Below are 25461 nucleotides of genomic sequence, written 5' to 3'. Positions count from 1 at the left end.
ATATGAGAGAGAGAAAGAAAAAGTATCAGTATCAGTAGCTCAAGGAGGCGTCACTGCGTTCGCTCAAATCCATATACGCTACGCCCCGCCGGCACATGATCTGCCAAGCAGGTGCCTGACCAGCAGCGTAACCCAACGCGCTTAGTCAGGCCTGGAGACAAAAAAAAAAAGATAGATAAATACATAAAAAATACTACTAATAATAACAATAACAATATTCATATGCCGCAAAAATTTTGAAGTCAACTCTAAGCGCACAAAAAAAAAAAAAAAAAAAAAAAGAAAGAAAGAAAAGAAAAAAAGAAAGAAAGAAAGACGACATGATGCTAAATAAGGAAAACAACGAAGACTTCACTAGCTGTCCTGTTGCCCAAGCACCGAATCGAAATTTCTGTTGTGATGCAACTGCATCCCGTGAAGTGAATTCCTGCACTTCAGTCGCATTTCAGTTTGACTTCCCCCTTTGAATTCCATGTTCACTTGCTTGACCGACGCGACGGGCACATGTTGGAATGTGTTTCTGTTCACGATTTGCAAGTAGCCACACACCACGGACTTGAATGAATACCAATATTTATAAGTCCGTGGTTTCACACACACATATGGTGTGTGCCAGTGCGCGCGCGCGTGCTTGTGTGTCAGTGTGTGTATGTGCAGTGTGTGTGTGTGTGTGTGTGTGTGTCTCAGCGGCGGCATAGTGTGTATGTGTGTGTGTGTGTGCGTGTGTGCCGCCGGTGTGAGTGTGTGTGTGTGTGTTGATAAAAATGTATATGTCACTGTAATATTATATGATATATAACATTATACTAGTGTGTGTGTGTGTGTGTGTGTGTGTGTGTGTGTTGCGCGCGCGCGTGTGTGTGTGTGTGTGTGTGTGTGTGCGCGCGCGCCCGCGTGTTTTTGTGTAAAAATTGGCACATTGTGTGAACAAATCTCACAAACAACTCAACTCACGCACGTTTCACTTCTCGCGATAAGTGAAGGTAAAAACAAAAAGTCAAAATGGCGCTCACTTTGAGTGAGGAGGTGGTTCGCAGCCGTGTCAATTTAACACACGATAACTTGGGTAAGAAATAATATTACACCTTTTTGTCTTCATGATTGATTGTTCTAAAACATATTTTTTGTTCTGAAATATTTTTGTGTGCTTGAATGCTTCATAATGTTAGATACAGTGTCTGGAAACAAGTAAACAGAAATAGTTTACTGACTGAACGTGCCAAAACATGATCTCAGTGTAGTTTGTTTCACTGAACTGTTTCCTTTGTTGGTTAACTATTAGCGAATAAACAGAGAATAATAGTATAATATTTTCTAGAATTATTCAGGAGAGCACAAATGATGGTTTAGCAGGTTCCAGAGGTTATAACTGTGGTGTAGAGAAACCATTTCCTCAAAACGAAAAGTTAAAGCAGACAAAGCGTCCTTGGTAACATGTGCATCAATCCATCGTGTGGGGGGCATGGTCCATACATTTTCTTCGTTTCGATTAAAAGATAAATAAATCCACACCGAACTGTATGATATATGGTTTGGGTCAGTATCCTTTAGTAATAGAAGCAAAACGCAGAATGTCAATTTTTTGGTTTAAACTTGATACAAAACAGAACAAACTTTCTTGCACCATGTATATTTTTTTTATTGTTATTTTTTTGTACATAGTATGAAGAAAATAAGCTTAAATTGCCACTGTTTTGCTTAATGAACATTAGTCTAAATAAAACTGGTTTGAGTGGTTAGTGGATTCAGCAAACTCATCCCACCATTTCACATGCTTGGTTCAAAAACTAAGGTACACCACTGTTTAATCTGACTTTGATGAGAAAACTATGTATTGTAATCATTACAAACTGTAAAAGGATAGGTTTGTTTTGGGAAATTATCTTTGAGTTCTTCCAGAAATACAGGCTTGTACATTTCCAAAGTTCAGGATGTTAAATCACAAACTTCCTACACAGAAGGGGAGGATATCAAACATATCCCATAAAGACCGTATTTGTACAGAGTGTGAGCAAAGAGACATTGGGGATGAATTGGGGATATGATTTTGATTACATGTCCATCTTTTGAAGAGACAAGAAAAATATATTTACAAAATTTTTACTGGAAAAACAAAACAAATGTTTTAACTTTAAGATTACATTCAGTATTCACAAGTACAAACAATAATTGTTGACCCACCTAATTATAATTCTGGAGATCAGAATGAATGTTTTCCGATTTAACTTGACAGACAAAATGCATCTCCTTAAGTTAACATGCTTTCATTTTTTAGTACAGTGGATTTGTCCTATTTGCGTTTGGGATAAATGCCTACTCACTTCTGGCATGTTTTCATTGTACAGTGCTGTATCTCTTGTATGTTACTTCTTTTCTTTTCTTTTCTTCCTCCAGATATATATCTTATGTATGTCTTAACCAAACAGTTGATGTGGCCAATGTAAACTGTTAAGAGTACAGTACCAAATCAGCAAATGTCATTTATATTGGTATTAGTTTTATGAAATAAATGTGTAACATTTTCATGTGCCTTTATGGGGTTTCCTGAAATAATTTTGTCTTGCCTTGTCTTAGCAGTATGCATTACCATTTTGATTTGGCAGTTTTCAATTCTGGTGCTTTGCCTTGGTGATACATATCCAATTACGTGTTAGGGGTAGAGAGAGCAGGAGGGATATAGAGTGAATGAATTTTAAATTGTGAGGATAACAGTGTAAGCATGCACTGCTTTTTTTCATTTAATGATAAAGAATGATTGAGGTAATTGGAGAAAGTATGTGTGTGTGTGTGTGTGTGTGTGTGTGTGTGTGTGTGTGTGTGTGTGTTTGCTGACTAGGATGCCTGTGTTTGGTGGTTCTGTCAATGTGTTTTACACACTGTTGCAGAGGATGTGAAATCTCTCTCGCTGCCTGGAACCTACCATGAGAAAATCATCTCCCTTGGCAGCGCTCTGCGGAAATTCTCACGCCTCAAGTCCTTGGATCTGTCCAGGAATGCTCTGGAATCTCTGGAGGTGAGTGGATGCCAGTGTGTAGGGATTGCTTGTGAGCTGTTAGTTTTCAATGTTAATGTCAGGGTTTTAATGTGTGTGTGTGCGCGCACGTGTGAGTGTGTGTGTGTGTGTGTGTGTGTGTGTGTGTGTGTACATGTGTGTGAACTTTGATGAAATGCTTTCTTTTGTGTATATCTTGGTATGTGTGAGGGTTTGTATACAGGTATGTTTTTGTTTATGAGTGTGCATGTGTGTTACTTATGTGTAGAGTGAGTGTGTGTGTGCATGTGTGTGTGTGTGTGTGTGTGTGTGTGTGTGCATGGATAGTCTGAAACGCTTTCCATTTTGTGTTTGTGCATGTTTGCAGAAGATATATTCCAGTATATCAAGTATGGGGTGTTTGTGTGTGTATATCTTATTGCTGTTCAAAACATAAACAGAATTCATGTTTTACTTTTAGACGTTGTTGAAATGAAATCATTCTGTTCTGTCAAGTTGTGCTCGTGTGTGTGTGTGTGTGTGTGTGTGTTTGTGTGTGCGTGCGTGCGTGCGTGCGTGTGTGTGTGTGTGTGTGTGTGTGTGTGTGTGTGTGTGTGTGTGTGTGTTTCAGGGCATTGAGAACTTGGGGCTTTTGGAAAAACTGAACCTGTATCCTTGGAATATCTGTTACATCATTAAAATGTCCGACATAGCAAGGTCATGCAGACCAGTACACTGTTGCCCATGTCAGATGTTACAGTGATCCATAGACAGATTCTGGTCAGCACACTCAGTGGCACTGTACAGCTGATGAATATACACACATTTGCAGAGATTCTAGGCAGCTGATAAATATATGCAAGTATGTAGAGATACTGGTCAGCTGATATTTGTACACAGATTCTGGGAAGCTGATAAACACAAATATACAGAGATTCTGGGCAGCTGATAATATACATATGTTGAGATACTGGGCAGCTGTTAATTTTGCAAAATTGGTGGGACACTAAAATTGGGTGGGATAATGACTGTTGGCGGAGGCGGAAAGCGACGGTGTGTGGGAGAGGCAGCGAAAAGCACATGATGACCTGAACTACAGATACTACAACTACATTAGCAGTCTGGACAAACAGTAAATGCTGGTGGGACATTAAGTGTTGGTGGGACACTAAATATTGGTGGGACACAAAATGTTTGTAGAACAGTAAGTGTTGGCAGGACACTAAGCATTGGTGGGACACTCAGTGTTGGCAGTACAATAAGTGTCGGTGGGGCAGAGAGCGATGGTGTGTGAGAGAGGCAGCAGCACAGAAAACACATGATGACCTGAACGGGGGGCCTCAGATACTACAACAACATCAGCAGTCTGGAAGAGCTGCAGCGCCTGAAGCACACGGCCAGCCTGAAGGAGCTGGACCTCCGGTTGAACCCCGTGACCCGCTCCCAGCCGGACTACCGCCTCTTCCTCATCCACATGCTGCCCTCCCTGCAGAAACTGGGTCAGTGTGTCACGCACACGCCTCTCTCACTGAGCATGATGAACCTGCTTTCTGCACTCTCACACTGTCTTTGTGGTGTGGTGTGGTTGTGGTGTGGTGTAGAGAAACTGGGTCAGTGCCACACGTCTCTCACTGAACCAACTGTATTTGCTATCTGCACTCTCATGCTCTTATGTGGTGTGGTGTGGTGTGGTGGTGGTGTAGTGATGTGTTGTGTGGTGAGGTGTAATGTGGTGTGGTGTTGTGTTGTATGGTGTGTGGTTTGGTGTGGTGATGTGCTGTGTGGTGTGGTGTAGTGTAATGATGTGTGTTGTGGTGTGGTGTGGTGTTGTGTGGTGTGATATAGTGATGTTATAGTGTTGTGTGGTGAGGTGAGGTGTGGTGTAGTGATGTGTTGCGTGGTGATGGTGATGGTATGGTGTGGTGTGGTGAGGTGAGGTGTGGTGCAGTGATGTGTGGTGTGGTGTGGTGTGGTGTTCTGTGGTGTAGTGTAGTGATGGTATGGTGTGGTGTGGTGTGATGTGATGTAATGATGGTACAGTGTTGTGTTGTGTGGTGAGGTGTGGTGTGGTGTTGTGATGTGTGGTGTGATGTAATGATAGTATAGTGTTGTGTTGTGGGGTGTAGTGATGTTTGGTGTAGTGATGTATGGTGTTGTGTTGTGTGTGGTGTAGTGATGGTATGGTGTTGTGTGGTGTGGTGGGGTGTGGTATGGTGTAGTGATGTGTGGTGTAGTTTTGTGTGGTGTAGTAATGGTATGGTGTAGTGTGGTGTAATGATGTGTGTGGTGTAGTGATGGTATGGTGTTGTGTGGTGTGGTGGGGTGTGGTATGGTGTAGTGATGTGTGGTGTAGTTTTGTGTGGTGTAGTAATGGTATGGTGTAGTGTGGTGTAATGATGTGTGTGGTGTAGTGATGGTATGGTGTTGTGTGGTGTGGTGTAGTGATGGTATGGTGTTGTGTGGTGATGTATGGTGTTGTGTTGTGTGTGGTGTAGTGTAGTGATGTATGGTGTTGTGTTGTGTGTGGTGTAGTGATGGTATGGTGTTGTGTGGTGTGGTGTATTGATGGGTGGTGTAGTGATGGTATAGTGTTGTGTGGTGAGGTGTAGTGTGGTGTAGTGATGGCATGGTGTTGTGTGGTGTGGTGTATTGATGGGTGGTGTAGTGATGGCATGGTGTTGTGTGGTGTGGTGTAGAGATGGTATGGTGTTGTGGTGTAGTATAGTGATGTGTTGTGTGGTTTGGTTTTGTCTATTGTGGTGTGGTGTTATGTGGTGTAGTGATGGTATAGTGTTGTCTAGTGATGTGTTGTGTGTTTGTGGTGTAGTGTAGTGAAGTGTAGTATGTTGTGGTGTGTTAAAGTGTGGTGTGTTGAAGTGTGGTGTTGTGGTGTTGTGCAGTGATGTGTAGTGTAGTTAAGTGTGGTGTAGTACTTTTTGACAAAACTCATTTCTCTCTGTGAAATTTGGGCTACTCACCCAATCTGCATGTTGTTTTTTTTGTATCATTTTGTTTTGTTTAGTTGTTTTTTTACTGTTTGAATTTTTCGAAGTAGATTTTTCTAGAGAATTATGTCGAGAACTGCCTCTGTGTTGCTACGGGGTTTTTGTTTGTGTTGTTGTTTTCAAATGTTTGGAATTTTCTAGGTGGATTTTTCTAGAGAATTATGTCAAAGACTGCCCCTTTGTTGCTGTTAGTTCTTTTACATGCACTAAGTGCATACTGCACCCGGGACCTTGGATTATTGACTGACCTGAAAGACCAGCACGCAGACCACCGTAATCATCTAAGTTTATGGGCCCTGGAAGTTAGTCAAGGGAAACAACTATTCTTCATTGCTATCAATCTTAACTTCAGACTGAAGCTCCAATGTAGGATTTTCATCTTTTTGTGTGTTGTTTGTCGACATTTTTAGAATAATCTAAGGGTTGGCTGGATAAACATGCTGTGCAGCCTTTGCATTTTCCAAGAGCAGGAAGATATATTCATGTGTACGTGGGTGCTGATCAGAAGTGATGTATGTGGGTACTGAGGTGTTACTAGGAGTGAATGTGGGTACTGATGTGTTATCAGAAGCAGTGTATGTGGGTACTGATGTGCTCTCAGAAGCAGTGTATGTGGGTACTGATGTGCTCTCAGAAGCAGTGTATGTGGGTACTGATGTGCTCTCAGAAGCAGTGTATGTGGTTACTGATGTGCTCTCAGAAGCAGTGTATGTAGGTACTGATATCAGAAGCAGTGTATGTGGGTACTGATGTGCTCTCAGAAGCAGTGTATGTGGGTACTGATGTGCTCTCAGAAGCAGTGTATGTGGGTACTGATGTGCTCTCAGAAGCAGTGTATGTAGGTACTGATGTGCTCTCAGAAGCAGTGTATGTGGGTACTGATGTGCTCTCAGAAGCAGTGTATGTGGGTACTGATGTGCTCTCAGAAGCAGTGTATGTGGGTACTGATGTGCTCTCAGAAGCAGTGTATGTGGGTACTGATGTGTTATCAGGAGTAATGTTTGTGGGTACTGATGTAAGTGGGTGTCGGATACTATCAAAGTGGATTTCTCTACAGAATTTTGCTCTAGGACAACCTTATCAGTATTGCCAGGGCTCTTTTTCTGTGGGCCAAGTGTGTGCTGTTCACGGGACCTTGGTTTATCATCAGTCTGCACACTAGACGCTCAGCATGATTTTCCGGTCAAATGTAGGAGAAAGGGTGAGACCCGGATTGGAACCCAGAGCTCTGTATTGGCAGACAAGCATCGTAACCACTCTGCCACCTTGCCCCTTAATGTTTAGCATGTGGGGTGATGTCCTTTACAGATGACCGCGGGGTTCGAGACCGGGAGCGACAGGCAGCCCTGATTCACTTCAGCTCCAGCCAGGCCACGGACATGACCGCCCACCCCCCCAAGAAAGACGTCTCCCCCACGGTGCCTCACCCTCGTGTGGAGCTGACAGCCAGACTGGGCAAACCTTCAGGTGACGTCTGGGGGGGGGGGGGGGGGGGGGAATAAAGGGCAGAGGTGGTTGAGAACACTTCACACACATGCATACATTCAGGGGTTCACATGCACACCCACACACACACACACACACACAACACACACACACACACACACACACACACACAGCCACCCATGTACTGTATTTTGTTCCAAGACATGTAACATGCACTGTAACTCCAGTGATGAGTTCCTTGTTGAACAGCTGTGGGCAATGATGATGATGATGTCCTATCCCAGTGATGTGTTCTATTGAACAGCTGTGGACGATGATGATGATGTCCTATCTCCATGATGTGTTCTATTGATCAGCTGTGGACAGTGTTGATAATGTCCTATCCCTATGTGTTCTGTTGAACAGCTGTGGACAATGATGATGATGTCCTATCCTCATGATGTGTTCTATTGAACAGCTGTGGACGATGATGATATGTCCTATCCCCATGATGTGTTCTATTGAACAGCTGTGAACAATGATGATGATGTCCTATCCCTATGATGTGTTCTATTGAACAGCTGTGGACAATGATATGTCTGTTCCCATGATGTGTTCTGTTGAACAGCTGTGGACAATGATATGTCCTATCCCTATGATGTGTTCTATTGAACAGCTGTGGACAATGATATGTCTATTCCCATGATGTGTTCTGTTGAACAGCTGTGGACATTGATATGTCCTATCCCTATGATGTGTTCTGTTGAACAGCTGTGGACAATGATATGTCCTATCCCTATGATGTGTTCTAATGATCAGCTGTGGACAATGATGATGATGTCCTATCCCCATGATGTGTTCTATTGAACAGCTGTGGACAGTGATATGTCTGTCCCCATGATGTGTTCTGTTGAACAGCTGTGGACGATGATGATGATGTCCTATCCCCATGATGTGTTCTGTTGAACAGCTGTGGACGATGATAATGATGTCCTATCCCCTTGATGTTTTCTGTTGAACAGCTGTGGACGATGATGATGATGTCCTATCCCCATGATGTGTTCTGTTGAACAGCTGTGGACGACGATGATGATGTCCTATCCCCATGATGTGTTCTGTTGAACAGCTGTGGACGACGATGATGATGTCCTATCCCCATGATGTGTTCTATTGAACAGCTGTAGACGATGATGATGATGTCCTATCCCTATGATGTGTTCTGTTGAACAGCTGTGGACGATGATGATGATGTCCTATCTCCATGATGTGTTCTGTTGAACAGCTGTGGACGATGATGATGATGTCCTATCCCCATGATGTGTTCTGTTGAACAGCTGTGGACGATGATGATGATGTCCTGTCCCCATGATGTGTTCTGTTGAACAGCTGTGGACGATGATGATGATGTCCTATCCCCATGATGTGTTCTGTTGAACAGCTGTGGACGATGATGATGATGTCCTATCCCCTTGATGTTTTCTGTTGATCAGCTGTGGACGATGATGATGATGTCCTATCCCCATGATGTGTTCTATTGAACAGCTGTGGACGATGATGATATGTCCTATCCCTATGATGTGTTCTGTTGAACAGCTGTGGACAGTGATGACGTGGCCCTTCTTGACTTGGTGGCTCTCAAGGACGGTGACCTCAGCCGACGGCGACCGCTGACTGGGTCGTCGGCCAAGGAGCCTGCCATGGAGGAATACTCTTTGGAAAGTCAGTCACTGTCACTGTCACTGTCACTCACTGTCACTGTCACTGTCCCTGTCCCTGGAGTTCTGCTGCTGTGTTTATTTGTTTTCCTCGTGGTTAGTCAGACTTGAAATAAGAAAAAAAAGAGGATCTGGCAAAAGGAGACATGGGGCATTTACAGGTGACCCATGGTGTGGTTTTATTGGATCAGGATCAAATAATGTTAATAATAATAATAATAATGGATACTTATATAGCACACTATCCAGAAATCTGCTCTAGGTGCTTTACAAAAACGCTTTTGTTAACATAATACATCATATCTATGTTACATACACACACCAAAATGTGACTACACACACACACACACACACACACACACACACGCTGCATACATACATTTTAACATACATGTGTATCTAACAGCTACCCTAACACATACGCACACATAGGCAGGCACAAACTTACATAAACACACGCACACGCACACACAATACACATTCATATACATGCATGTAGTTATGTACACATACATATATATACACACATAGTTAAGCACAGCTAACGCAAAGGAAGTGGACCTGCCACAATTGAACTTATTGCTGAGGGAAAAGGTGAGTTTTGAGACGAGATTTAAAAGATGCGAGGGAATCAGAATGACGGAGGTTATCAGGGTTACAGTTGCCAAGTTTGGCCATCACCCCGACAAACTTGGAAGAAAGCATGCACCTAGATTAAAAAACAAAACCAAAAAAAAGCCCAGAAGAAAAGCTTACGGTTTGGAGGCTGCGTCTTTCAGGGAACTGTTGGTCTGAATTGGTTGGTTGATTATTTTGTTTGATTTATTTTGATCAGTATTGATTGTGTGATTGGTTTTATTTTTTTGAAGGCATGACATGGTCTCCTTTCTCATAGAGCTGCGGGAAAAATGAAGGGGGAAAAAGGAAGTTAAACTGAAACAATGGAGACATACTGTTGTGCAGGTGCTAACGACTGACCTGTATTATGTTTTGATGGACAACTGTGTGTGCAGTGTTGAAGAGCCTGAGTTCTCAGGATGACATAGCTACAAGGAATGCAGTCACTGATTTGCCCCCTGCTGGCAAGGTGTGTGTGTGTGTGTGTGTGTGTGTGTGTGTACCTCTTTGTGTGCATGTACCTGTGTGTGTGTGTATGTGTGTGTGTGTACCTGTGTGTGCATGTACCTGTGTGTGTGTGTATGTGTGTGTGTGTGTGTGTGTGTGTGTGTGTGTGTACCTCTGTGTGTGTTTGTACCTCTGTGTGTGTGTGTACCTCTGTGTGTGTGTGTACCTATGTGTGTGTGTGTGTGTACATGTGAGTGTGTACCTGTGTGTGTGTGTGTGTGTGTGTGTACCTGTGTGTGTGTATACATTGGTGTGCATGTCTGTGTCATTGTGTGTGAAATGCATGTGTGCATGCCTGTGTTAGTGTATGTGTGAGTGTACCTGTGTCTGTGTGTACCGGTGTCAGGACAGGATGCAAAAAGGCTTTGCACAGGAAAAAGCCCTCTTGTAGATCTTCACAAGATGTGGGAGTTGCAGCCCATGAATGCAGATGAAGTAGAAGAAGAAAACAGGGAGGGAGGGAGTGTTTGGGAGGGAATGACAGGATGGTGAACTGTAGGCAGGAAGAGAAGACAGCTGACAGGCAGTGCATTGTGGGATTGCAGAAGCGTCCGTCCAGCCTTCCACCGCCGCGCAACGATGGCGACGTCCTGTCGGCCCACAAGGACAAGTACCCCAACATCCCAAGCCTGCCCGTGCCCGAGGTTCCCCACAGAAAGAGGTCAGTCTGTGGGGGGTGGGGCAACACTTGGGGCACAGTGTGGGGCAACACTTAGCACACAGTGTGGGGCAACACTTAGGGCACAGTGTGGGGCAACACTTAGCACACAGTGTGGGGCAACACTTAGGACACAGTGTGGGGCAACACTTAGCACACAGTGTGGGGCAACACTTAGCATGCGGTGTGGGGCAACACTTAGCACACAGTGTGGGGCAACACGTAGCGCACAGTGTGGGGCAACACGTAGCGCACAGTGTGGAGCAACACTTAGCACACAGTGTGGGGCAACACTTAGGGCACAGTGTGGGGCAACACTTAGGGCACAGTGTGGGGCAACACTTAGCACACGGTGTGGGGCAACACTTAGCACACAGTGTGGGGCAACACTTAGGGCACAGTGTGGGGCAGCACTTAGCACACAGTGTGGAGCAACACTTAGCATGCGGTGTGGGGCAACACTTAGCACACGGTGTGGGGCAACACTTAGGGCACAGTGTTGGGCAGCACTTAGCACACAGTGTGGAGCAACACTTAGCATGCGGTGTGGGGCAACACTTAGCACACGGTGTGGGGCAACACTTAGGGCACAGTGTGGGGCAACACTTAGGGCACAGTGTGGAGCAACACTTAGCACACAGTGTGGAGCAACACTTAGCATGCGGTGTGGGGCAACACTTAGGGCACAGTGTGGGGCAACACTTAGGGCACAGTGTGGGGCAACACTTAGCACACAGTGTGGGGCAACACTTAGCACACGGTGTGGGGCAACACTTAGCACACGGTGTGGGGCAACACTTAGCACACGGTGTGGGGCAACACTTAGGGCACAGTGTGGGGCAACACTTAGCGCACGGTGTGGGGCAACACTTAGCACACGGTGTGGGGCAACACTTAGGGCACAGTGTGGGGCAGCACTTAGCACACGGTGTGGGGCAACACTTAGGGCACAGTGTGGGGCAACACTTGGGGCACGGTGTGGGGCAACACTTAGCACATGGTGTGTATGTGCGCGTATGTGATGTTGTGCGTGAATGTGTGTGTGCGTGTGCGGTGTGGTGGCGTGTCCCCAGGAAGGACCCCCACCTGCAGTACCATGACGAGCTGGAGGCATACAGCAAGTACAAGAGTCGTGGATTCTTCACCCCTCACCCTGCCCAAGGTGCGTCTGCTCTCTCCCTCCCTCCCTCCCTCCCTCCTTCCTTCTCTTCCTTTCCCCTTTCTCTTCCTCAGCGCTTTCTTTCTTTCCAGCATTGTTCTCTTTCTGTCATCGCTTTCCGCTTGCTTTCCGTCATGGTTTTTCTATCATTTTCTTTTGGTCACTGCTTTCTTTCTGATATTGCTTTCCCCCCCCTGTCATCTTTCATTGTTTTTGTGTTTGTGTAATACTTGTATCAGTGGGCTGCTTCATGCTGAATAATGTATACAGCTGTGTATGGGCAAGTTTTAACAATTGTGCATGTACTCGCATCAGGAAAATTGACCAGATGGTCTCTCTATCACATCTACACTCAATATACACAACACACACGCACGCATATACGCATGCACATAACACACAAGCAGATATGCATAAGTGCATGCACACACACACACACACACACAGATACACACACACACACACACACACACACAGATACCCCCCCACACACACACACACACAGCAAGGCTAACAAGCTGTGTGGAAGGTGGCCCAAGACGAGAACAACGCCCCGTTCCACACTGTGAGACCTCTTCTCATCACACAGTGATCTTGTCCTCAACTCTTCTCTGCCATTTCTCAGGTGAGGAAGACAGAGCAGGAGAGAGCAGTCAGGTTCCCACAGACAGGGGAGCTTACCTCGGTGCCGGCGATCTGGGGCATGATGGAGAGCGGGAGATGGAGAGGGGTTCACGGAGAGAGAGAGAAGGGCGGAGAGAGAGGGTGGAGGATGGGGGAGACACGGGTCACAGACAGCGAACACACAGCGCTCCTGGTGTGGAGGTCAGTCTCAGTGATGTGATATGATATGATATGGATACTTATACAGCGCCTATCCTTGGTCAGACACCAAGTTCTAAACGCTTTACAAACTTGGGTGTCATTTGCACAACAGGACTGCCTGCCTGGGTAGAGCTGGCTGATGGCTGCCAGTGGTCACGCATCATTCGTTTCCTGTTTCATTCAATCAGATTTCGGGCACGCATATATACACACTCAGACAGACATGTAACATTTTATGCGTATGACAGTTTTGTTCATTTACCCCACCATGTAGGCATCTATCACCCCACCATGTAGGCATCCATCACCCCACCATGTAGGCAGCAATACTCTGTTTTCGGGGGTGTGCTTGCTGGGTATGCTCTTGTTTCCATAACCCACCAAATGCTAACATGGATTGCAGGATCTTTAATGTATGTATTTGATCTTGTGTATGCTTATACGCATGAAGGGGTTTCAGACACAAGCAGGTGTGCACAAATGTTGACCTGGGAGAGCAGGAATATCTCCACTCTTTACCCACCAGGCGCTGTTACGGAGATTTTGAACCGGGGACCCTCCGATTGAAAGTCCAACACTTCAACCACTTGGCTGTTGGGCACGTCTTAGCGGGGCCATTACATTGGAACTGAGTTGATGGGCACGTCTTAGCGGGGCCATTACATTGGAACTGAGTTGATGGGCACGTCTTAGCGGGGCCATTACATTGGAACTGAGTTGATGGGCACGTCTTAGCGGGGCCATTACATTGGAACTGAGTTGATGGGCATGTCTTAGCAGGGCCATTACATTGGAACTGGAACTGAGTTGATGGGCACGTCTTAGCAGGGCCGTTACATTGGAACTGAGTTGATGGGCACGTCTTAGCGGGGCCATTACATTGGAACTGAGTTGATGGGCACGTCTTAGCGGGGCCGTTACATTGGAACTGAGTTGATGGGCACGTCTTAGCGGGGCCGTTACATTGGAACTGAGTTGATGGGCACGTCTTAGCGGGGCCATTACATTGGAACTGAGTTGATGGGCACGTCTTAGCGGGGCCATTACATTGGAACTGAGTTGATGGGCATGTCTTAGTGGGGCGATTACATTGGAACTGAGTTGATGGGCACGTCTTAGCGGGGCCATTACATTGGAACTGAGTTGATGGGCACGTCTTAGCGGGGCCATTATATTGGAACTGAGTTGATGGGCACGTCTTAGCGGGGCCATTACATTGGAACTGTGTTGATGGGCATGTCTTAGCAGGGCCATTACATTGGAACTGAGTTGATGGGCACGTCTTAGCGGGGCCGTTACATTGGAACTGAGTTGATGGGCACGTCTTAGCGGGGCCATTACATTGGAACTGAGTTGATGGGCACGTCTTAGCGGGGCCATTACATTGGAACTGAGTTGATGGGCACGTCTTAGCGGGGCGATTATATTGGAACTGAGTTGATGGGCACGTCTTAGCGGGGCGATTACATTGGAACTGAGTTGATGGGCACGTCTTAGCAGGGCCATTACATTGGAACTGAGTTGATGGGCACGTCTTAGCGGGGCGATTACATTGGAACTGAGTTGATATATTTTGATCCCTCTATATATATGACGGAGTGTTGGTCCAGTTGTAACATGTCTGCCTAGTGAGCGAGAGAATCTGAACACATTGGTTCGAATCCCACAGTCACCAGTAGTTTCTCCCTCTGCGCTAGACCTTGAGTGGTGGTCTGGTTGCTAGTCATTCAGATGAGACATTAAACTGAGGTCCCGTGTTCAGCATGCATTTAGAACATGTAAAAGAACCCACGACAACAAAAGCATTGTCCCTGGGAAAATTCTGTAGAAAAATCAGCTTTGATAGGAAAACACATAAAATTGCAGGCAGAAAAAATACAAAAACTGGGTGGCACTCTCAGTGTGGCGACGTGCTCGTGTCCGACCATCAGAACAACAGTGGAGGACACAGTTCTTTTGACAATCTGGCAAGAATTTGATTGTAGTGGGGGGTGTCATGCCCAAGCTACATCCCCAATTTCTTGGCAAAGAGAGGTGCATTGGAGATGGTCTCCAAAAGGCCAGCAAGGCTGCAGCATAAGAACCAGTGCCGTCTTGTCTCCAAGTTTGAGAGTCAAAGTCCTTCATAACAGACTAAGCTGTAAAGGAATTCCCTTTGCCGTGTAGAAATCTCTCAAAGTCCTTCATAACAGACTAAGCTGTAAAGGAATTCCCTTTGCCTTTGCAGTGTAGAAATCTCTCAAAGTCCTTCATAACAGACTAGGCTGTAAACGAATTCCCTTTGCAGTGTAGAAATCATTGGTTAAATAGCTCTTACTTTGCTGTTGGCCCAACTATAAGCTTTTAAGCCTTTCACTTCAGACCGCGGATATATCGGCAGTTTAGGGGTAACTGCATAACCAGGTGTCCAGCCACTCATTTGCCCACGATTACCTCCCTTGCAAATGGCAACTGCCTTGGTGAGTGTTCAAAGCAAGTTTTGGCTCAATTTTTATGTGTTTTTTTGGGTTTTTTTTTTTTTGCGTTTTATAAAGCAAAAAGCCTTTGGATGTGTCAACATGGCTGCCAGAACGTACAGTACAGAAGAGGTGACTAGAATTTTGTTTGATTTCCCTCACGTCGATAATAGCAACTATGAAAACATGATAGAAAACAAAAGTTATGTTGTTGTTGATCAACTGAAGTGACGGTCACATGTTACAAAGTACATCAACAGGAAGGGGGTGGGGTTATGTCAGAAGTGGGTTTCAAAAAACCGGAATACTTTAGCTTGAAACCTTCATTTTGGGGTTTTCATGTACTGTGAATTCGTCTACATGAAAGCTTCAAGCAGAAATATTGTTTCTAGTGAGTGTTTATGTTGCAAAATTTTATGATAGTGTTTGGGTGGGAGGGTGTATGTGTGGGTGTGGGTCACCCAAGGCCTGACACCACCACACTGCCCCTGACCAAGAGCGAAAACAGCAGACAGCAGGACCGTGTCTTGTCATCGCTGTGGGCAGACGTTTCCTGCAGAACGTGGGGTGCCAGACCCCTCCCAGCGATCGTCCTCTGGTCGCTATGATGCCGCTGTGGTCCAGGGCAGGCTGGACCAGTGTCCCCCGGCCAAACACTTCCTCTTCCGCCTGTTGGACCTGGTGGATCGCTACTGGAACGGTTCCAAGTCCCTGCACCAACACGCCAAGTTCCTGGGTCAGTTCTTCTCTGTGTGTGTGTGTGTGTGTGTGCGTGTGTGTGGTGTGTGTTTGTGCGTGTTTTTGGTGTGTGTGTGTGTGTGTGTGTGACCTGGTGGACCACAACTGAAACGGCTCCAAGTCACCAACACGCCAAGTTCCTGGGTCAGTTCTTCTGTGTGTGTATGTGTGCGTGTGGGTGTGGGGGTGTGTGTGTGTTGTGTGTGTGGTGTATATGTGTTTTATGCGTGTCTGTCTGTGTCTGCCTGTGTGTGTGTGTGTGTGTGTTCACATAAACCTTATAACAATTACCTTGTTAAAAAAAAAAGAAGAAAATAATAATTCCTTTCTTCCAGTAAGGAAAAAAAAAGTTATTACTTTTTCCCTTTGAGGGGGGTAAAAAAAAAAAAAAGGAGATAAGAGACAGCGTAAGTGGAGACAATATGCATGATTTTAGTGACCTTTACCTCCCTTGAGTTGTGCGGCTGAGTCAGTAGGGAGGTTGTGCAGGACTGCTTTCGTCAGATTTTCATTGGGGTTCCCTGGCTATTTCTAGCGAGAACCGTGTGTGCATGCACGTCTCCATTTCCTTTATTTTCCCAGGTCACTGAAAAGCTAAAAATTTCATAGTTGAAATTGCTGTTCTGATGAAAAGATTTTGAACATTATCGGTGACTTTTTTTTGCAAGTTTACAAGACATACTTGGTTTTATGATTACGCCCGTTATTTGCTTTAGTCTTCTATGTTTACTTTGAGGGTGTTTCTTGTCATATATCTGCCATTACATATTCAAACTGGTCCTTTTATAAACTGCTGAAAATTTGCCCGAACAAAAGCAGTGCACACCCAGAGAAGCTGGCTACAGTGGTGGGCTGCGCATGTTGTGATATGACCAACCTTTCACTCTGCAAGCAACGAAAAGTCCACAACAAGAGCTGGCTGCGCGCCTTCCCTGCTGACAGGGCCTGTACTGTACGTCCACAGGGATGGCACTGGACCTGACGGAGGAGCTGACACAGAGGGGCGTGCGGCAGGAGGAGCAGAGAGAGCAGCAGAGTCGGCGCAGTGAGGGACACACCTCTGAGGTCCAGCTGAAAGCCTCCCTCCAGCAGGCCCGATGTGACGTGGTCAGTGTGTGCTGCTCTCTGGCTTCTGGTCTGCGTCTCAGCATGTAGTTGCCGTGTGGTGTGGTGTGGTGTGTGGTGTGGGGGTATGGTGTGGTGTGGTTGTGCTGTGGTGGTGTTGTGTGGTGACGTGGTTGTGCTGTGGTGTGTGGTGGTGCGGTGGTGTTGTGTGGTGTGGTGTGGTGTGTTTATTGTTTAACGTCTATTCACTAGAAGTGTTATTGGATGGAAGTGTGTGTGTGTGTGTGTGTGTGTGTGTGTGTGAGGACAGTGGTAAAGACAGTGTTGAAATGGGCGTGTGTGTATGTGTGTGTGTGTGTGTGGCTACGGTGACGAACAGTGTTGTAACAGGCGTGTGTGTGTGGACAGGACCACCTGCGAGAGGAGGTGCAGCACTACGTGAGGGAGAACGCCAGACTGCAGAGGAAGCTGGAGCAGCAGCAGGAGTCAGCGGCGTCGTGTCACGTCAGTGGGGCCGCCTCCAGCAGTGGCCACCCCCTGCACCTAGGTCAGTCAGCTCTCTCCCCTCCTCTCTCTCTCTCTCCTCCCCTCCAGCAGTGACCACCCCCTGCACCTAGGTCAGTCAGCTCTCTCCCCTCCTCTCTCTCTCTCTCCTCCCCTCCAGCAGTGGCCACCCCCTGCACCTAGGTCAGTCAGCTCTCTCCCCTCCTCTCTCTCTCTCTCCTCCCCTCCAGCAGTGCCCACCCCCTGCACCTAGGTCAGTCAGCTCTCTCCTCTCTCTCTCTCGTCCTCCCCTCCAGCAGTGCCCACCCCCTGCACCTAGGTCAGTCAGCTCTCTCCCCTCCTCTCTCTCTCTCGTCCTCCCCTCCAGCAGTGGCCACCCCCTGCACCTAGGTCAGTCAGCTCTCTCCCCTCCTCTCTCTCTCCTCCCCTCCAGCAGTGCCCACCCCCTGCACCTAGGTCAGTCAGCTCTCTCCTCTCTCTCTCTCTCTCCTCCCCTCCAGCAGTGGCCACCCCCTGCACCTAGGTCAGTCAGCTCTCTCCCCTCCTCTCTCTCTCCTCCCCTCCAGCAGTGCCCACCCCCTGCACCTAGGTCAGTCAGCTCTCTCCTCTCTCTCTCTCTCTCCTCCCCTCCAGCAGTGGCCACCCCCTGCACCTAGGTCAGTCAGCTCTCTCCCCTCCTCTCTCTCTCTCGTCCTCCCCTCCAGCAGTGCCCACCCCCTGCACCTAGGTCAGTCAGCTCTCTCCCCTCCTCTCTCTCTCTCGTCCTCCCCTCCAGCAGTGCCCACCCCCTGCACCTAGGTCAGTCAGCTCTCTCCCCTCCTCTCTCTCTCTCGTCCTCCCCTCCAGCAGTGGCCACCCCCTGCACCTAGGTCAGTCAGCTTTCTCCTCTCCTCTCTCTCTCTCGTCCTCCCCTCCAGCAGTGCCCACCCCCTGCACCTAGGTCAGTCAGCTCTCTCCTCTCCTCTCTCTCTCTCGTCCTCCCCTCCAGCAGTGGCCACCCCCTGCACCTAGGTCAGTCAGCTCTCTCCCCTCCTCTCTCTCTCTCTCCTCCCCTCCAGCAGTGGCCACCCCCTGCACCTAGGTCAGTCAGCTCTCTCCCCTCCTCTCTCTCTCTCGTCCTCCCCTCCAGCAGTGGCCACCCCCTGCACCTAGGTCAGTCAGCTCTCTCCCCTCCTCTCTCTCTCTCGTCCTCCCCTCCAGCAGTGGCCACCCCCTGCACCTAGGTCAGTCAGCTTTCTCCTCTCCTCTCTCTCTCTCTCCTCCCCTCCAACAGTGGCCACCCCCTGCACCTAGGTCAGTCAGCTTTCTCCTCTCCTCTCTCTCTCTCTCCTCCCCTCCAACAGTGGCCACCCCCTGCACCTAGGTCAGTCAGCTTTCTCCTCTCCTCTCTCTCTCTCTCCTCCCCTCCAGCAGTGGCCACCCCCTGCACCTAGGTCAGTCAGCTCTCTCCCCTCCTCTCTCTCTCTCTCCTCCCCTCCAGCAGTGACCACCCCCTGCACCTAGGTCAGTCAGCTCTCTCCCCTCCTCTCTCTCTCTCTCCTCCCCTCCAGCAGTGACCACCCCCTGCACCTAGGTCAGTCAGCTTTCTCCCCTCCTCTCTCTCTCCTCCCCTCCAGCAGTGACCACCCCCTGCACCTAGGTCAGTCAGCTCTCTCCCCTCCTTCTCTCTCTCTCTCCTCCCCTCCAGCAGTGACCACCCCCTGCACCTAGGTCAGTCAGCTCTCTCCCCTCCTTCTCTCTCTCCTCCCCTCCAGCAGTGACCACCCCCTGCACCTAGGTCAGTCAGCTTTCTCCCCTCCTCTCTCTCTCCTCCCCTCCAGCAGTGACCACCCCCTGCACCTAGGTCAGTCAGCTCTCTCCCCTCCTCTCTCTCTCTCGTCCTCCCCTCCAGCAGTGCCCACCCCCTGCACCTAGGTCAGTCAGCTCTCTCCCCTCCTCTCTCTCTCTCTCCTCCCCTCCAGCAGTGCCCACCCCCTGCACCTAGGTCAGTCAGCTCTCTCCCCTCCTTCTCTCTCTCTCGTCCTCCCCTCCAGCAGTGGCCACCCCCTGCACCTAGGTCAGTCAGCTCTCTCCTCTCCTCTCTCTCTCTCGTCCTCCCCTCCAGCAGTGGCCACCCCCTGCACCTAGGTCAGTCAGCTCTCTCCCCTCCTCTCTCTCTCTCGTCCTCCCCTCCAGCAGTGGCCACCCCCTGCACCTAGGTCAGTCAGCTCTCTCCCCTCCTCTCTCTCTCCTCCCCTCCAGCAGTGACCACCCCCTGCACCTAGGTCAGTCAGCTCTCTCCCCTCCTTCTCTCTCTCTCTCCTCCCCTCCAGCAGCGCCCACCCCCTGCACCTAGGTCAGTCAGCTCTCTCCCCTCCTCTCTCTCTCTCCTCCCCTCCAGCAGTGCCCACCCCCTGCACCTAGGTCAGTCAGCTCTCTCCCCTCCTTCTCTCTCTCGTCCTCTCTTTCCATCTCCTCTGTTTATATGTATATTTATTCATTGAGACATCTTTTTTTTTTTTTAATAAACATTTTTATTCAAGTTTAACATTTAGTGAATGCATACATACATTACATACATACAGGCGGACATACAAAAATTGTATTTGTAATTATCAATAATATGACTTATTATACATTATTTAAACTATAAAGCAGGAAAACAACAACACAACATTGTTTTTATACAGAAAAAACAAACAAAAAAAGTCATATGCACTGCATAAAAAAAGTAAATAAATGAAAGGAAAATATTTTTTTAAAAAGAACTAACGCTACATTCGTGGTTGTCATTCCTCCTCCTCCTCGTTGCCTTCCATCATTTTTATGTATGGGTACTATTTTCTAGAAAATGCTATGGACATCATTTCCATCGAGTGATATATTTTTCGGTTTTGTATGTGTCTTAGGTCTGTAAGGAAGTACTTTTTTCCATGGTTTGATTTTTTTTATTCTGCATTTATAGATGAAATGTTTTGTCACTAGAATGATATAGTCAAATATTTCATCTGTTTTTGTAATATCATCATTTCCAAATAATCATTGAGACATCTTGCTATAGCGCATATTCTTGAAGCTCTATGCGCTTTACGATAGCACTAAAAACATCCACTCAAACATCCCCACGCAAACATATGCATATGATTTAAAACATAGGTAAGAGAGAACAATTAAAATGGATCATGTCATTGAATAAATCAAGAAATGTCTCAGATATAAAAAGATAAAATGAAATAATGATTACAACAAAAATGTAGACAATTGAAAGACGCACACAAGCACACATGCACATAGATATATACATGCATACACAGAAAACACATAACGCACGCTCACACACACACACACACACACACACGCTTGTACACACGCACACACGCATGCACCAACAAATGCCAGATACACTACTCACGCACTCACGCACACACGCGCACCAACATGCACCTATACACACGAACACAGATCAACAATCAAATGATGTGAACTAACTACTTCCCTATCTTTTCCTCTCCTATCTCTCTTTTCTTTTCCTCTCCTTCTCTCTCTTTTCCTCTCCTTCCCTCTCTTTTCTTTTCCTCTCCTTCCCTCTTTTCTTTTCCTCTCCTTCCCTGTTCTCCTTTCCTCCCCCCCCCCTTTCACCTCTCTGTTGCTCTCCTTCCATCTCTGTTCCTCTCCTTTCTTGTTTCCTCTCCTTCCATCTCATCTCTCCCTCTCCTTTCCACTCTTCTCCCTCCATTATCTTCTCTCTCTTCTCCCTCTCCTCACTTCTTCACTCTCCCTCTTCTTCCCTCTCTTCTTATCTCCTTCCCTCTCTCCTTTCCTCTCTTCCCCCTCTCCTCCTTCACTCTCCCTCTTCTTCCCTTCCTTTCCCTCTCCCCTCTGTCCCCTCTTCTCTTCTCTTCCCCCTCTCTGACTTTTGTACATTTAACTTGAAAACATTTATGAAAACATGACTTTCCATGGTACGATTAGTTGGTTAGTGGGTTTTTTTGTATGAAAACATTTGTGAAAACATGACTTTCCGTGGTACGATTAGTTGGTTAGTGTTGTTGTTGTTTTTTGTATGGAAACATTTGTGAAAGCGTGGCTTGCCATGGTACAGTGAGTTGGGTTTTGTGCATTTAACATGGAAACGTTTCTGAAAACGTGGAGGGTTCCCTTTTGATGGTCCACCAGATGACCTTCAGCGTCAGAATGAGGCTCTGAGTCGAGAGATCGAAGGGCTGCGAGGTCGGCTGAAGCAGTATGCACAGACACAGGAGTTGGCCTCCATGCTGCAGGAGAGTCACAAGTGAGTTGCCTTCCCTTGTTTCTCACAGCGACGTCACGTGTTGGATGTGGCATGGGACATGATGTTAAGTGTGGTTTGACGTGTGTGACATGAAGTGATATGACGGGACAAGATGAGGTGAGTCGTGATGTGATGTGACATGATGTGTTGTGGTATGTGATGTGTGACTGACATGAGTGTGTATTGTGATGTGTGACATGGTGTGTGGTGTTAAGTGATGTAATGACGTTTGATGTGTGATGTGATATGATCTGATATGTGATGATGTCTGGTGTGACTTGATGTGTGTGATGTGATGTGTTATGTGACATGACATGAATGTGATGTGAAGTGATATGTCACGTGATGTAAAATGACATGTGATGTGTGCTATATGACATGTGACATGTGTGATGTGATGTGTATTTCATGACTTGGTGTGACGTTACATGATGCGACCTCCTGTCATGCCATGTAATGTGAAACGATGTGATGTGATGCACGAGTCATGCCGTGATGTGACACGACTGATGGCGCAGGTCGCTGGTTCAAACCAACGACCACTTGCTGAAGGAGATGGAGGAAGAGCGAAGGCGGCACCGCCACGAAGTGGAACAGATGCACTGGAGCTACGACCAGCTGAAGAAGACCATCTCTTACCTCCCTTCCACCATTAAAGGGGACACCACTCTCAATGCCAACAACACCACCGCTATGTCAGCGGCCCCCTACAGAGACACTGCACGTTGAGAGCTAAGTGTGTTGGGAGGGGATGTTGGGGAAATGACACGCGCGTTTCGATGCCGTCCATGCTCACAGTGAAGAGTTCTGCAGTGACGTTTGTAGACAGGTCTACTAACAAGTTAGGTATTTTTGTATTGTATATTTCGTATTATATATTTCATATTTATGTGATTATTTATTTCCTAGAGGTGTTTTAGTTGATGGAAATGGTCACTGAAGCTGTGTGGGCTTCATGGGATCTGATGTGGAGTGACTGACAGCGTTGACAGGGAGAGGTCAGCTGTGTGTTCATGATGTGTCTGGTTACCTGGATGGGAACTGGTGGAATGACTGGTAGAATGGAAACTGGAAGAATGGGAACTGGAAGAACAGTACAATGGGGGCTAGTAAAATGGGAACTGGAAGAATGGGAACTGGTAGAATGGGAACTGGAAGAACAGTACAATGGGAGCTAGTAAAATGGGAACTGGTAGAATGGGAACTGGAAGAATGGGAACTGGAAGAATGGGAACTGGTAGAATGGGAACTGGAAGAACAGTACAATGGGAGCTAGTAAAATGGGAACTGGAAGAATGGGAAATGGTAGAATGGGAACTGGAAGAATGGGAACTGGAAGAATGGGAACTGGTAGAATGAGAACTGGAAGAATGGGAAATGGTAGAATGGGAACTGGTAGAATGAGAACATCTTGTTTTCCTTCAGTTATTTATCAAACGGTCTGCGCCATGTCTCCCTTGGTCTTCCTTGCACTCTTTCCATCTGTTGTCCAGTGAAGGACGACTTGGAAGTGCATCAGGTGGCATTCATAGGATGTGTCCTATCCAGGTGTCGTTCAGCTGATGTCAGTGTTTGGCACTAATCATATTTCTCCTCTTTCACTCCGCCTCAGCTGGTGAATGTTCAGGGGGGATGAAGAGTTGTCTGATTTCACAATAGATGTGCTGTGCCAAGCATGTTAATGTACTGTGTGCCAAGTATGTTAGAATTTACTGTCGAGTATGTTAGAATGTTGTGTATTACAAGGGACATGTGACGTTTCTCCTTATAGACTGCCATTGTCTAAATACACCTCTCTCCTGGGAGGTTTATTATTGGATGAAAGTAAGTGGGTGAGCAATGTGATGACCAACTGTGTCAGCCGTCACTGCCTGGTAACCATCATCACAGTGAAGGAGTGGTGACGTGTTCTGTGGAACCAGATAATCCCTGATGATGACCAGTGGTTGAATCTGCCCTTGTTGAAAGAGGAGATACAGTCGTCCATGTCTTGATGTGTGTGCATGTGGTGAACATTCCCACCGAGCTGTGGTTTAGTGAAAGCGTCGTTGTGTGTGAAGTCACACAATGGTTAGCACGACTGTGAATGATCTGTGGTTCCTTGACCACAAGACAAAGGCAGTCTCTGGCAGAAGTGTCCCGTCGTATTCATATAATATTACATGGAGAGCGACATGTAACATAAGCTTCCATCCTTGTACTTCCATTTTTATTTTTAATCACAGTATTTCAGTATTGTGCTATGTTGTGTATCCAGTGCAATGCCCTGTGTGTGGGTGAATCTTGTGCTAGTGATTCCTACCTCTGCTGACAGTTCATGCAACCAGAACCACTTCAGTGTGTGTACCAGTGTCAGTATTGTGGGGGGGATGAGGGGTAGAGTGGGTGTGGTTCCATCCTGATGCTGCCAGTTGGGGTGGTGTGCTGTTCCTTCAGTACCCTCAGTCAGCCTCATCACCTGTTCCTCTCACTTCACCTCTTCATCCATGTTTACGGCATACAGAATGCCAGTATCAGAATAATTGTGTCCTTTCATGCTTATAATTATGTGAAACCTATGATGTACTGCTGAAAATATGGGTCACTCCTACTGCATAGGAATGGTAGCAGTTTGTGGATACTGTGAGGATATTATGTGATTTTATGAAACTGACTTTGTGGCTGCAGTGTAGGCTAGGTGTGTGTGTGTGGATGTGTGTGTGAGAGAACAAACAGGGAAGGTATACACGGATCTGATCATATTTTTAAAAATTTTTATTCAGAACTTGAAATCATAGCATTTTCCAATGACTACTTGCAATGTCTGTCAAGTAAAAAAAACATAACACTTGAGAAACATGTGCAAACAAAACTCGAGACAGTGGATAAGGTACAGTGGTGACTGGATTTTCTCTTGGTACATATGATGCAATCATCACAAAAAGTATTGGAGTGGTAAAAACTGACAGGAGTTACAACCAGGTGTCCCCCCGCCTCCTGTTCCCATGTCGGTGATCATCCCCAGTGTGAACTCTGATACAGTGCAAGGAGAACCAGGTTTTTTTGGGGGGGTGGGGGGAACTTGTGTCGGGTTTAACTTCATATGTATCTTCTGACCAGACACACTGACTAGTGGATAGAGCACTGTGATTCTCACTCTGAGGGACCTGGGTTCAATTCTGGCTGCGGCCTAAGTTGAGGGCAGAGAATATAAAGAAATCTCCCAGGTCAACATGTGTGCAGACCTGTTATTGCCTTAACTCCCCCCCGTCACTATGTACAGGAGATATTCATGTTAAAGAAAAAAGTAGCTGAGGTGGTGAGAAGGGGGAGGTGGCCATGAGTGTAGAAGTGGGGGGAGGGGGTGGCCATGAGTGTAGAAGTGGGGCGGGGGGGGGGCAGGGGGGGGGGGGATGGCCATGAATGTAGAGGGGGGAGGTGGCCATGAGTGTGGAAGTGGGGGTGGGGGTGGCCATGAGTGTAGAAGTGGGGGGGGGGGGGGAGGTGGCCATGAGCGTAGAAGTTGGGGTGGGGGAGGTGGCCATGAGTGTAGAAGTGGGGGGGGG

General features: G+C 47.1%; 1 protein-coding gene across 1 annotated transcript; it reads left to right on the top strand.

The window, feature by feature from the left end:
- Nucleotides 1-991: 991 nt before the first annotated feature.
- Nucleotides 992-25247, top strand: LOC143300479 (centrosomal protein of 72 kDa-like). The gene is made up of 15 exons (XM_076614187.1): nucleotides 992-1066; nucleotides 2886-3013; nucleotides 3603-3640; nucleotides 4316-4470; nucleotides 7285-7443; nucleotides 8995-9120; nucleotides 10130-10203; nucleotides 10787-10902; nucleotides 11973-12061; nucleotides 12684-12883; nucleotides 15886-16075; nucleotides 17042-17184; nucleotides 17551-17689; nucleotides 21802-21916; nucleotides 22435-25247. The coding sequence occupies exons 1-15, from the start codon at nucleotides 1003-1005 to the stop codon at nucleotides 22643-22645; spliced, it is 1947 nt and encodes a 648-aa protein (XP_076470302.1). The 5' UTR covers nucleotides 992-1002; the 3' UTR covers nucleotides 22646-25247.
- The last annotated feature ends 214 nt before the right edge of the window (nucleotides 25248-25461 follow it).

This window comes from Babylonia areolata, chromosome 26 (assembly GCF_041734735.1).
Source record: "Babylonia areolata isolate BAREFJ2019XMU chromosome 26, ASM4173473v1, whole genome shotgun sequence".
Taxonomy (NCBI): Eukaryota; Metazoa; Mollusca; class Gastropoda; order Neogastropoda; family Buccinidae; genus Babylonia; species Babylonia areolata.
Note: the sequence above shows the minus strand (reverse complement) of the source record. Positions and strands in the feature narration are given on the sequence as shown.